Source organism: Notothenia coriiceps, unplaced genomic scaffold, assembly GCF_000735185.1.
Source record: "Notothenia coriiceps isolate Sejong01 unplaced genomic scaffold, NC01 NC01_scaffold00018641, whole genome shotgun sequence".
In the NCBI taxonomy this organism is placed as follows: domain Eukaryota; kingdom Metazoa; phylum Chordata; class Actinopteri; order Perciformes; family Nototheniidae; genus Notothenia; species Notothenia coriiceps.
The window spans coordinates 385,767-400,321 of NW_011351342.1; the positions used below are offsets into that span (position 1 = coordinate 385,767).

The 14,555-nt window shown below is 39.7% G+C and overlaps 1 protein-coding gene across 1 annotated transcript in view; it reads right to left on the reverse strand.

The window, feature by feature from the left end:
- The window catches only part of fbxo41 (F-box protein 41), a 16,966-nt gene extending 5,587 nt beyond the window's left edge, over positions 1–11,379 (reverse strand). Inside the window, exons 1-5 of the mRNA XM_010777822.1 lie at positions 10,996–11,379; positions 7,380–7,618; positions 7,131–7,246; positions 6,468–6,620; positions 6,215–6,310 (exon numbers count right to left, since the gene is read on the reverse strand). Coding sequence (XP_010776124.1) covers positions 6,215–6,310; positions 6,468–6,620; positions 7,131–7,246; positions 7,380–7,618; positions 10,996–11,320 — 929 coding nt within the window. The 5' untranslated portion in view covers positions 11,321–11,379. The remainder of the gene's footprint in view (positions 1–6,214; positions 6,311–6,467; positions 6,621–7,130; positions 7,247–7,379; positions 7,619–10,995) is intronic.
- Between the last annotated feature and the right edge of the window lie 3,176 nt (positions 11,380–14,555).

Sequence of the window (14,555 nt, forward strand, 5' to 3'; positions counted from 1 at the left end):
CCCCCCCCCCTTCTTTTGCACTATAACACTTTAATAAAAATGGAAAAGCAGACACTTTCTGTTCCTAAAGATGTCACTTATTCAAAAATGATTATCCAACATCCCTTGAAAAAAGGTTGACCCGTTTCATTTCACAAATCGGTGTGCTGCCATGGAAACCAGTTCTTGCTCTTGCTCGTGTTTGAGGCTACAACGTGAATTTGAATCAGATATAATGTGCTACAGATCTGCCTGAGAGGAACTGGCTGGTTTCCTTTTGGCTTAATATTTGAGATGCTCAGTAAATGTCTTCTCAGATCACTATGAGTGCAGAGATATTGTCGACATAACTTTATCTCCTCACACAGTGCAGGGAATAGTGTTGGTGAAACCTCTTTATAACGATGTAATCAACCCATTTTAAGATATCTGAAATCAGAAATAGCATTAATAATAAAATCTACTTTTTTCTCAGTCATTTGACCTGGGATTGACCCAAAACGCTGCTGCCTAGATTTAGACTTCCTCCTCTCTGGAGTTGAACATCAGCCAGTTCTTGTAGGACTGTGAATAATCAACATGACAAGTACAAGTGTGGAGTCACAGACTGGTTGGCATCTTGCTGCCCTGCTGAGGGAGGCCTGGAGATGTAACCCCCCCGACCCTCGCCACCTCACTCTCCGTCTCTCTGTCACAACATCATCAAGTTCTCCTAGGAGACAGGTTTTTAAAGGCACAGAGGTATTTTAGGACTGACAGTAGATGAAGAGATGGATGTCTTGTTTCCTGCTCACTCTCTAGTTCAGCTAAAGTGCATTCTTGTGCATTTATTCCATAGATTGTATATGAGAAGTAAACCAAGTAAACGTCATGTCAACCATCATTGTTTTGGACTACTGTTCAGAAGCCTAGGGTCCGTCGTATTGGCCGACAACATTTTTCTTTTCTTTTTGGGATGAGATACAGAAGGGATGAGAAGGGACACGAAAGGGTGCAGCAAATACATCCAATGCTGAACAAGAACATTTTAGGCAACCAAAATGTTACAATTAACTTTCATGGACTGAAAACACACTGTAGCAGCGAGATTTCATTTTACAGAGTAGCCCCTTCATAACCATATGTTGCTTTATAGTTTATTTTACTCCAAATTAGACTGTTTTCACAAAATGGACATCATGCTGGTTTGATCAAGACTTAAAACTAGTGATTGAAACCATACACTTATTTGAAAAATGTTTACTGGGGTTGTTAATAAAGAAAGAAGCATGGTAATTTCCTCATAGCCTTTTATAAAATCACTTATTTTTTGCAGCTGGGGGCTGGCCATTAGATCACATTGGCTTTATGTTACAGACCTAAAGAATCTCGCTAGATTTATTTTCAAAAGGTCCAAGGTGAAAAAAGTGTTCATGAAGTTGAGGACTTTTAACAAAGAAGATAACAAGATCCAAGAAATAGAAAAAGATGTGAGTTTGAGACAAGCTTGGGTTGCCAGATTACAGTTTTACCGTCTTTAGAATGTATTTGTTTCCATCTATATCTGGAAGATTTGTTCATATTCTGCCTGTACTGCAGGCTTCTTGGCCATGAGACAGTGTTTGCCTGTTTCCTCGATGGACCCTTTTCAGTGGCACTTGGCCAGGTTCAGGCTGTGCGAGTAGAAGCAGAGGAACAGAGACAGGGAGAGAGAGGGAGGGAGTGACAGGGTTTGTGCACATTTTCCCTCTGTGGCACGTCCCCAGTCTGGTTCCACCTGGCATTACTTCACACACACAAGTAAACACACTACACTTCAATGCACAGGCAGCTTTAAATGGTGTATGAATTAGTCACTAGGAGGATTTTGCTCTCAGGCAAGAGTCAGGCTTTACACCCACAATCAAATACAACATTTCCACCTGCTTTCAGAGATGCAACCAAATATTTGAGGTTGTAGGATGCTGAAGGTTTTTGTGTTGCTACTGTGAGGGTTTAACGGTCAGTGAATCTGTAATTTTAATATTTTGGTAAAAAGCAACAACCCTGGAGTACTACTTCTGCCACAACAACTACTACTACTACTACTACTAGAGTCAGACTGCCAGGAAGTTTCTTGAGGATATTCATAATCCCGAGTTGAGGATTCCAAATGATTTGTGTGACCGCCTGTCGCCTCAAAATTTGAAAAAAGGCTTTCACAAAAATCCCTTCCTGTACTGCCACCTTCAGGAAAAAGATTTCAGTTTTGGACTCAAGATATTGATGTGGAATGACAGGGTTTCTATGACATTTCTAAAAGTTATTCACGGAACACAATTATGATTTATTTTGTTTTGAGTTTAGCATCAACACCGGATTTCTATGACATTTGCTGTGAGGACTCCTCGTCCCACTGAGCTTTCTAAAAGAGAGGTATAAAATAGATATGATATTTCCTCATTACACTAATGCCCCCTCAGAGAATGATCCCTTTCTTTTTTATGTTCATTTGATGAGCTTTTGTTTTTTGCCACCCTCAGGAGAGAAATGATCACAACAATCTCGATACACTTCTTCTTCCCTAACTTTTCCTCCGTGACTGATCATCAATAATTCCTGTTGGGAAATAGTTTGTCTATTCATGTCTTTGATTTGTGTCTGATGCTGTCACTCTTCAGTTGTAAAGTACTGAAGTGAGATCAAACTGCAATGTTGTAATGTCTGTAATGTGAAGTACGCTTGCGCTGTTTATATCAGCTGTGATTATTTGTTAAATATCTAAGCTGTCAAATGTACAGAAGTGCCCCATGATTACAGCATAATAGGATCCTCTTAGTTTTTATTTACTGTTTTCATTTATTTCAGTGAGAATGTGTTAAGCAGCATTTATTATTTTAGCAAAGCTAACTCAGTAGGAGTTAATATGAAATGCTGTTTATCTCTTGCTTTAGTTTTAAGTGTATTGTTTTAATTATATTTTAGAAATGCGTTAGACTTTATATGGCATGAACTATGCCAATTAAAATTCTCTGAAATTCTCACGTAGGTTGAGTCAAAACAAAACGCTTTCTTAGGAATACCTATGAGGAATGCATTTGAGCCAAGAGCATGCCTTGGAAAGCTTAGCGAAGCTGTTTTATTTGACTAAAATCACTCTTTTTCGTCCATCTTTTTGTCTCTCCAGAGAAACTCAAGTAACTCTGGAAGCACAAGAGGCATGTACCAAGTGTCGGAGCGACGCTCGTCTCCGAGCACGGGGTAAGTGAGCATATTCTACAGAAACACATGATTTCACCTCTCTGAAATGTAACAAATTCACACCGCTGCTATTAGGAGGTTTGATGGTACGATAATGTAGACCCTTACAAGGAAAGGAAGACTTCCTGTTTGTCTATCATTCTGTTTGGATTGCTAGAAGTAGACACGGGGGAAAAGCAGGTTTTCTTGTCCAGCTGGAGATTTTGTGGCTCTCGGCTGACAATTAGGTTTGGTGCGCCTCCTCTTTCTTACCTCGGAGAGCTGCTGCAGTGAAAAACAGTCTGTCAGTTGTGTGGAAATATAACAGAACCCCTGGAGCTGCAGAGCTTTTAAAGAACATCCACTGTGCTCGCTGCCTCTGGCCTTCGGTGAAGAACTTCGCCCTGTGTGTAGAAATGTTTGCAAGCATGGCATTTGCAGTCACAGTACATAAAAAAAACTATGAACACTGTGGAACTAGGGAGGCGTGTGGTGCAGGGGGTTGTGCGTTGGTGTTCGGATCAGGGTTCAAACAGGTTCAAACCCCACTGCAGTCAGCATGTCGTTGTGTCCCTGGGCAAGACACTTCACCCCAAAGTGCTCCTGTGGGGATTGCCCACAGTATTGAGTATGTAAGTCGCTTTGGATAAAAGTAACGTGTAATGTAATGTAATGTGGAAGTGCCATTGTTACTACTTGCTTGACTTTAAAATACATTTAAAATACAGAGATTATACTATTTTACATAATCAAATATTAGGTTTCTGTAACATAGATACACCATTGAGTGTGCTCCGAAGGTTCACAGTGTGGCTCCTCTTTAAAGTGAAATGATCAAATGAGTTTTACATTAATACATTTAGTATTTTAGGAGTTGATTCACACAAAAAAAGTGTCCATAATGTTTGGTCCCGCCTCCTCCAAAGTTTGTATCATTGTTGTATCTTGAACACCTTGTTCATGGGCTGATGGGTGGACTGAACAAGCAAATAGAAGATGTAACTCTGAGGCCTTTGTTGCTTTTTAATGAGAGTTTTAAACTATTAAGCCCTGAGCCTGTTTTTCAGATCTCAGGCTCCAAAATGACATTCCCAGAACAAATGACCATATATCTTCCCTTCTAAAAGGGTTAAATTAATAATCTTTTTTATCAAAGCAAGGTTACATCTGTGATTTGGATGTAGAAGTGTCAGAATCAATATAGATGTTTTTATTTTAAAGTAAATCTAGATTGAATATAATAAAAAAATGTAAATGATAGTGTCCGTCCAAAAAAAAAAATTACTTATAGTGAAAACCACCCTTGAATCATGGGATGGTAGACTAAACGCTTTAGGAATCCAAACTACAACATATAATAATTACCCTGTACCAAGAATGATGCAAAACAAGTGAAATTTGACCTTTTTAAAAGGTCAAATTTCACTTGTTTTGCATCATTCTTGGTACAGGGTAATTATTATATGTTGTAGTTTGGATTCCTAAAGCGTTTAGTCTACCATCCCATGNTGTGTCCGTGAGCTAGGTGTTTACTGGGATTGGGATTGGATTAGGATTTGGAGTGGTGGGTCTATGACTGACCAAAAAGCCCTGGACGGGTCTGGGGGGGTTATTTCGTTTTACGGTACACAAGTCTCACCAGAAAATAACACCGGGCGGATTCGTGGTTGACACGTTATTAGTACGAACAGATTAGCGTAGAACTAAATACGGTGTGGACACTCCAACCTACCTAATATAAGCCGTTCTCCTCTTACGAGTGATAGTGTCTAAAAAAGTCTAAACACTCGTTATAAACTCTCTTACCAATATAAAACACATATATACAAAATCTAGAAACTTTTTACCCTCGTTTTTGTTTTCACACGCAAAATATAAAAACAAGTCACATCAATTACTTACTGTAATTCATAAAAATTTACTCGACTTGTACCTGCTGATAGTATACATAAAAAGAACATCGGTCGTTTAGGGCGCGCAAAGCTCATTGGCGACGGACGTCGCTAACCGTCTACAACCTGGCGTTGGAGCCTCGAGAGCGACACCCGCCGACTACACCGTAATCCCGACCGGAGCGATGCATTTATACTAAACTGAACAAAGTTGAACAAATATTAAGTACTTAGTGTAACAGTAACATTAACTTTCCGATACACGGTTAGCTTCGGTCTTAACAGTACCCTTAATTTCATTTTCTTAATAGGTTTTTTTTCAGAATTAGCCCACTCGTGGGGCGAGGTTAATTTTTTTTATGTAGTTTTTTTAAGAACTTCACCAACAGAGAGACATCATTTGTTTGTCAATTGAAAGTTGAATCAGCACTATCATTTCTTTTATTGTTGAGAGTCTTTTATCATATCTTCCCTAACAAGGAGGATATTTTTATTAAGACAATGACCATCACAATCAATAAATTCTACAAAAGATAAATAAACATATACACACAACTTCCCCAGAACGAAACGCTGATAGTCGAAGTGTGGGGTCACCTCTTCTTTACTTAGGTCTATATATATATAACTAACATCATATAAATCATAATCATATTGAGGTAATTGTTGACCTCCGTAACATACGCCTGCCCATACCATAACCCCACCACCACCACGGGCCACTCGATTCACAACATTATCCTAACCCTAACCCTCACACCAGATACTGACTGGTTTTCGGACCCCCCAGACCCCCCCAATAAAGCAAAAATGCACGTTTCAGAGTGGCCTTTTATTGTGGCCAGCCTAAGGCACACCTGTGCAATAATCATGCTGTCTAATCAGCATCTTGATATGCCACACCTGTGAGGTGGGATGGATTATCTCGGCAAAGGAGAAGTGCTCACTATCACAGATCTTTTCAGATTTGTGAACAATATTTGAGAGAAATGGTTATTTTGTGTATGTAGAAAATGTTTTAGATCTTTGAGTTCATCTCATGAAAAATGGGAGCAAAAACAAAAGTGTTGCGTTTATATTTTTGTTTAGTGTAGAACGTATCTGTATTGATCATAAGAGGTAGATTGTTTTGCTCTGTTAATTACCATGGGTGTAGTGGCGCCACCTGTAGGGAGATGATGTCTCTGCAACCTGCTCCAAGAGCCCAGATCACCTCCTGGCCAACTGGATCCGTAGCACTTCTGGAGCAAAATATGTGACCAAAGTTTGTGTTTGTTTTGCATATATATGACACTTTATCTGTACAGCACAAACCTTAGTCAAAACTCATGGACTTGTTAAAGTAACTCAGGCACCACTGTGATATGTGTGCGGGGGGGACCTGGTCGTCCTGGTTACCTGTAGGTCACCGCCTGCAGGGCCCGGCAGTAGCAGCTGGCCAGCCAGAGGGAGCGGTCGGTCAGCAGGTTGGGGCAGTGTGAAATCTTCAGTATCAGAAGGTTACTTCCTGTGGCCTTTAACAACGCCTCCAGACCTTCCTCCAGACAGCCACTTATATGGAAACGTGGGGGAAGGTCAACAGAAAAAGACAGACAGAGACAGATCAGCGAGAGTAATTCTCCTGGCCTTCAGAACAGCACTTTTACCATTTATAGCACAAGATAAAATATTCCTCCAGTGTGTGATGGAATATAAGCAGGAAGATTTAAGCTGTAATACATTCACACAAAACAGTTAGCCACTCATATCAAATGTCTTCCTGTCTTCTTTCAGGAAATGCAATCTTTTTTGACATGCTTATCCTCATCAACCAGCCCAAGAACATCAGCATTTAATCACTCATGTTCCTCTTGGTGTCTTTCTCTCATCAATCATTGTTTGAGGAGTCATTGAGTAAGTCACTTACTTCAATAGTTATCCATGAATGTGCTTCTCAAAGCTAAAATAAAACTGAATGTAGTAATAAGTCCCCCACAGTGACTTGGTATTCTATTGTAAAGTGTGAGCAGATGTCACTTCCTGTGTATTTCTGTGTCTCACCGTGTGCTTTCTGTGTCTCACCGTGTGCTTTTGAGGTATTCCTCCTTGGTTTCCTTCTTGCCTCGCTGTCTTGGTTTGAGGTTTTGCAGGATGAGGGAGTGCGTCTGAGTACACCACTGAGACATTGTGCTCAGAAACTGAAGCAGAAACATGAAGATCAGTCAATAAATCTTTACAAGGCACAGCTAAAACAGTAAAGCTATAATCATGGTGCTGCTTTGATAAAGCTACTGATAGACTGGACACAGTATCTATATATTCACTATGCACCTTGGAAGAGATGCGGGCGTTCTCCAGCAGCACTCTGGTCCACACGGCCGGGTGCCGGGCCACAAACTTCCAGTCTCTGCAGACCTCCGCAGCTCTCAGCAGGGTCTTAGTGTCCAGGTAGGTGAAGATGCAGAAGAGAGCTGCACGCATCTTCAGGATCTCTGGACTGATCACCTCGTTGGATTTGGACGGGCTCTTTTCATGGCGGCAAGGCTTGTTGTAGACCCCATCGGACCGACCTGTGGGGAGAAAAAGACAGAAATATATATATATACAAATCCTTTATCATCATTAGACTTGAATTCAAAAGTTTCTCAAGATGTATTAAATGTTTTAGTTTTTTGTTCAATTTCTATAAGATGTCTTTGAAGGAAGGGAAATACCTTCTTTTTTTTTAAGGTTATCATTTATTGGAATGTTCCTCATATTATTGTTGCTGTATAATTTTTTCTTTACTTTTTGATATTTTTTTGTAAAGCACTGCGAAACAAACCAATTGCAACTCAAATAAACTTGGTTATAATCAGGATGATCTAATTATGTAAATAATAATAATTATAATAATAATAATAATACATGTTATTTATATAGCGCTTTTCCTGGTGCTCAAAGTGCTAAATGCACAAAAATGCACATTTAGAAAAAGGATCGAATTATCTTAATCCTATTACAGTCGACCAATTTCCTTTATAACAAATGAATGTCACATACAAATGTTCAAAAGATATTCTGTCACACGGTGGCGCCAACCTTCAACAAACCGCTAAATGAGATTACATAATTCCTCTTCTCCTTTCCATCTTTTCATTCTCTCTATTACTATCTATTGGCTGATACAGCGTGTCCAATCCGAGCTCGTCGTATTCCTCCCAGCAAGATTGCTCCTAGATGACTCATTTCATCTTTGGCCTTGGAAGAAACCATCAGGGCTATGAACCATTCCTTACACTCTCACTCTGTCTTTCTTTCTCTCTCACACACACACCACCTACGCTCAAGACTGCCAAATGCACTAAAAAAGCCGAGCTGTGTGTTTCATGCTGAGAAGAAACTGTGTGCTTGTCGATACACACCATCTGATACAACCTGGCAGGGACTCTCCCGATAAGGAGATCTACGTCAGAGAGAAGGAATGCCAGAAACATGTTGAGTGTTTCGTGAGAAAACCTTTGAGTTAATGGGGCAGTCAGTCATAGCAGTGCATCCCAGTTTGTAATAGGGCTCTGGCCCATTTTCCCAGACTGCCTCGGTTAACCTAGTATTTAGAGTAAGCCCGACAGCAGGTGAGTAAAAATGGAGGGCAGCAGCAGTGAGTTCAAGGAGCTTGGCAGCGCCGGAAGTTAACAGAGAGAAGCACAATCTGTGCTGGATCAGAAGAAATGTGCACAAGCAAACAGCGCTCATACTTGTGTTAAACCAAATAGTGTTAACACCTCATGAAAAAAGGATTTCAGCTGGTTAAATCAAATTGTAAGTACTTAAGTCAAGATGGATCCTATTAGGTTACATGCCAATTAGCAGGATTAATACTCCCTATACTGAGTTTTTTTTAATTAAATATATTCCCTTTGGTTTTATTTAGTAGCAACTTGTAATTGATTCCAAGCAATGCTGGACATTTCATTTTTTTTTCATTTAATCGTTTATTTGAATAGGGACAATGCACATTAAAGGTGGGGTAGGTAATTCACTTCAGAAACACTTTTTGTTATATTCCATGGAATGCTCTTAACATCCCGATAGCAATGAATATATGAAATGCTTTGACAATAAATACATCAAAAAATATCATCTGTGGAAGCCGAAGCACTGTAAAAAGCACGACCAGTCATTTTAGCCGGCCCGGCTAAAATAACTGGATGGCCTACCTGCCTGTCAGCCTTCCATCTGTGCACAAACTTATCTTGTGCCCTCATTGGTCATGTGCGCGTTTGTGTGTGTTGGAGGAGGGGCTCTATAAGGAAGTGGCAGATTTTTTCCGGTTGTGTATTTTCAAATTCTAGCGCACACGAGCTGGTTTCTTCAAAATTACCTACCCCACCTTTAATGGACACTTTAGACAAATAATGCTTCAAGTGTAAATATGCTGGATTTTAGCTTTGAGCTAATTTCCACCATAATCCCTGACATACAACATATAAGAACATGACATTTGTAAACATAGCAAAAACTAAATACATGTTATGCAAAAGAGCAAGAGCAGCACACACAAGTATTTACCACATGGCAGTACACTATAGCAGCAACGACATATGAAGTGCAAAAGATTATACAAGAGATGCATAAAGTGCATTTAGTGGTGATTGCACGTCCTTTTTGTTTCTCATCCATTCTTTGAGTTGACCTTTGAAGCTATTGAGAATGGGACAATCCCGTATCTCAGTTGGGAGGCTATTCCACAATGAGCTGCGTTTAATGGAGAGGACATTTTGTCCAAAAGTGGTCCGTTTACGGTGGACTCCACATTCTCCTCTGGTTTCTGACCTAGTGCAGCATCCTGTTTTTTTTTTTCTGGATGAATTCCCCTAAGGGAGGGGGCCAGTCCATATAAACATTTATAAAAAAACGCTTACTTTTAAAAGAATTAAAATGGTCAAAACTCAAGAAATTGGGTTTTTCAAGGATGGTACAGTGGTGGTATGATTTTGGCTTTCCGTCAAAACCCTTGATAGCTCTCTAATACAGTTGTTCTATGGGTTTCAGGTTTGTGGCACAAGCAAACGACATGTTAAATAACACAAAAAGAAATACTCAGTTTACTTGGAGAAAAAATTCTCACTCAGTGTCTTCACAGTTAAAAATACCTACTCAATAATAATGAACGATGCTAGGTTCTTAGGACGGATGTGTAATTTGAGTCATTGGGCTATATAAATACATTTGATTTGATTAGATTTTGAAACATTTCTATTCAATTACAATAAATAACTATTTGATGACTAACAAATGTCTCTTTAATTATAATACATTAGTATTTTTAATGATAAAAACACGCCTCTTTAATAATAACTAAACACATATTTTGATTGGAAAATAGGTGGTTTGCATTTGGTAAAGGAAGGATCAAAATGCGATCACAGTTGAATTCTCCACCTCACACTCTGATTGGCCGACATGGGGAATGCACCAAGCTGTTATCAGTTCTTAATTAGGAGCTACAGGTGATCTGAATAACCCTTCAATCAACTCAGGTGACATTCAGCTCAAATAAACTAGGGAAAAGGGTATCAACGACTGCCACATCCTAAGACTCGTGAATTGGAAAAACATACTCTGCAAAAAACATTTGTTGCAGTGTTTGTGAAAGCTCAGAGTCTTTTCATTAAATGTTTACATTGTTGTGTCTACACACTGGAGCAGATGCAGGGCCTCTTTCCTCCATGATTACCATATAGCTCATGTCTGATCCAAACTTTGTAGAAGGAGCGTTGGTCAGTGACACAGCTCCAGCAGCCTGACTGCGACTCAACCTGACCTAGATCCAAATCAGTCCCTGCTCTCATGGGAATCCTTTACAGAGCCTTTATTCTGTGAAATCCTGGCTCCCATGTGTCCGGATGTAAGTTTAGAAAGAGAGTGTCAGTGTGTACACTTCTAAGAATAACACGTGTGTTACCTGTGTTGGAGCGATACGCTGTCCGACTGTGGTGAGAATAGGCGGGGGGGGACGACTGCTGCACTTCAGCCACAGCTCTCCTGTCTTGTTCCCACATCTCCATTTCAGACTCAGTGGTCCGAGAGCCCACGTCCGACATGTCCCCCTCATCTCCCTCGGTGCTGTTCCTGTAAGGTCGCCGCTGCCAGTTCTGGATCGCCTGTTTACGAAGACCCCAGTTCCTCGACCCGCCCCCCCCACATCCCGGGGAGCGATCGTAGCCCGCCTCCCCCAGCCGGCACTGCATGTAGTACTGCGCCTCGGGGCAGTCCTCCATGGGATGCATCTCCACGCTGTCACTGTCGTAACCCCCAGAGCCCCCGGACACAGACTTGATCCGCCCCGATGCTCTGTGGGAAAATTAAAGGAAGGGTGCTATAAATAATAATAGGACACAGACATATGATGGTCCAAAGCATTATCCAATAACACGCAAAGCTGCGTTCTGGAAATCAAAATAACGAAACTCAAAAACAGAACATAATATAAATGTAATATGTTATTAAAATCACTTTCAAACAATGTTTAAAGGCACAGTTTGACATTAAAGGAAACACGTGTATACGCCTTAATGCAGAGGGTTGGATTAGAAGAATGATCAAACTGTCATCTTTTAAATAAGGAGCTATAACATGTGGTTTAGCTTAGCTTAGCACAAAGACTTAAAAACGTTCCCTTTAAGACTATAAAGACTTTTAAATGTTACCACGACTGAAGTTAAACATGTTAAACACAATGCATTATAAAGAGGAACTTAAGAAAAATATTTGCAAAAAGAAGATACACACAATCAAAAAGAATAAAAAAGATGAATGAGGAGGTGATTACAGTGCAGTTTCAGTATGGTGCAATATATCAACAAATGGTCCAAAATGTAATTGATTAAAAAGGCAGTGCCAAGCAGCAAAGACTTAGGCTAGGCTAACTCATGCTAAGCTAAGCTGTGGCTTTATATTAAAGAAAGATTGTATTGATCTTCGAATCAAACAAGAGAATTTTACAAAAGTTGAACTTTAATAACATCTGTTTGTTACGTAACACAATCTCTGCTTTTAACAACCCAATTAGGAAAAAGGTTTGTGTTTGAAGGGGTCTATTAATAATATTTTGTATTCAGAAAACAAACAATATGCGCTCTCATCGTCATCACACCCGCTCTAATCCATTGCTGTTCATTTGATACTTCTGATAATACGTTTCTGTAGAGACTTCATTCCCTTCAGCACACTGAGGAAAACAATATTAAGGTATTTCATCTGACAGTAGTGGATGCACTTCTGAAACCATAATAAACCACAGATATTGATCGTTTGACACTCTAGAAACAGCTGCATTTCAGAAGATATAAAGTAGAATGGGTGAAGCTTTTTTACACATGGTATATTACTTTAAATAACACCCGAGCCAATATACAAGTAATGAGAAGTCTGAAAAAGTAGGGCATCTTCTTTCTCTTTTCCATTTCTGCAACATTAGTGCCCCTTCCTCCTTCTCTCTGCATAATAAGAAGAGTGGGAACTTGTGCATTCATCATTTTAGCGGTAAAAATGCAAGAGAATCACAAATGATACTGCAGGTAACACATAGCAGTACTTTCAGGGGGAAAGGATTCACAGAAGATGGGATGCATTTTATGCCACAAATATGAATTCAAAATGAAGTAAAATTGTAACAAAGCGACGTGTTTATGGTTTCAACAATCTAAACTGGGTCAATGATAAACTGAGATGCATTACAGTTTGATGAGCTGGTTTTAAAGCAGTAACCTGATGAAAACAGCTTGAATGTTTTACAACAGTTAATCAATAGCAAGAAGTAATAATGATATGAAATCCCAATAATGAGAAGCTCATGATTAGCAAAAGCTAATAAGGATTTTAGGCTGTCATCTTACTTTTGTTGATCCCTAATGTGCAAATCAAATCATGTGTTGACTTTGCACGTGAACATTTTAACGTGATGTCCTGATTCTGACAGAGATGCATCATTAGAGGCTGTTTAGACACAGCTTCAATGCTGAGTTGAAAGGTCTGAACATAACTGACTCGTAAAATTAAAGATGAAAGCTTATATATATTAAGATTAGATCTGTGCATTTCATAACTGTATTACTATCATACATTAAAGGTGGGGTATGTAATTTTAGAGAAACCAGCTCGAGTGCAAATACACAACCGGAAAAAATCTGCCACTTCCTTCAGACTTCCTTACAGAGCCCCTCCTCCAACACACAAGAACATGACCAATGAGGGCACGAGATAAGTTTGTGCACAGATGGAAAGCTGACAGGCAGGTAGGCCATCCAATCATTTTAGCGGGCCGGCTAAAATGATTGGTCTTGCTTTTTACAGCGCCACGGCTTCCACAGGTGAATTTTTTTTTATGGATTTATTGTCAAAGCATTTCATATATTCATTGCTATCGGGATGTTAAGAGCATTCCATGGAATATAACAAAAAGTTTTTCTGAAATAAATTAAATACCCCACCTTTAAGCCATAATATATTCATTTTATTTTCTTTAATCTATTTTAAATGCAAATAAAGTTAAACATTGAAATTGACGGATGCAATAAATGAATAAATATCTGTTGAGGTCAACGTAGACAAATCATGAAAAATGTTACACACTTGAGATCAAGACCTTTATCGAAGATGAGGAGCTATTGATAACGATAACACAGAAGGTTATGAGTGTGTGTGTGTGTGTGTGTGCGTGTGCGTGTGCGTGTGCGTGTGCGTGTGTGTGTGTGTGTGTGTGTGTGTCGTGCCATCAATGATTCAATGGGGAAGGCCTGGTTCTGTGTGACGTCATGAGAGGAAACACATTCACAAACCAACTGGGGATGACAGTTGTGTTAGTCAGAGCTTTGCAACACCGCCATGTGTCTGAGATCTCCAGCAGGGACTCAGAAATACTTCAGTCACACCTCGAGTACAGACATCCAACCTGCACCTCTAATGTCCTCATTTAGAAAACTCCAAACGCTAAATCAATGATGTATCACAGTGTTCAATTTTGTACTCCATATTAGTATCTTAATGTGGACAACTTAGGGTAAAACAACGTGCAGGGAGAAGAGACAGTCTAATTTTAATATAAAACAAACTGCATGCAATGAATCAATAAAGTATTGTAGAACTAACCATATCTTTTAAACAATTGTTAAGCCCGAGAGCCCCCAGTGGAGGGGGCTGCGGGGTGTTTTTTCACGAAACTGTGTCTCAAGGCATCTTAATATTTTTAAAAACATATTAATGTGTCGTACCAGATTAACGGGAAGAATCTCAGCTAACAGCTAACACACTTGGCGCAGAATTTATCGTAACTGCACATACAAGTTTACGATTAAAGCTGAGACTCCACAGATTATCAGGGCTCTCAAGTTTTGAACAGAGTTCAGCGTGAGATTTTGGCAGCGGTGTTTGGTACTCCAACTTCTGGCTCCCCTCAAAGTTCCCATGAAGCCCTCTGTCTCGCGAATGTCAATGGGGGGGTGGGGTAGTGGAGTATGAAGCCCT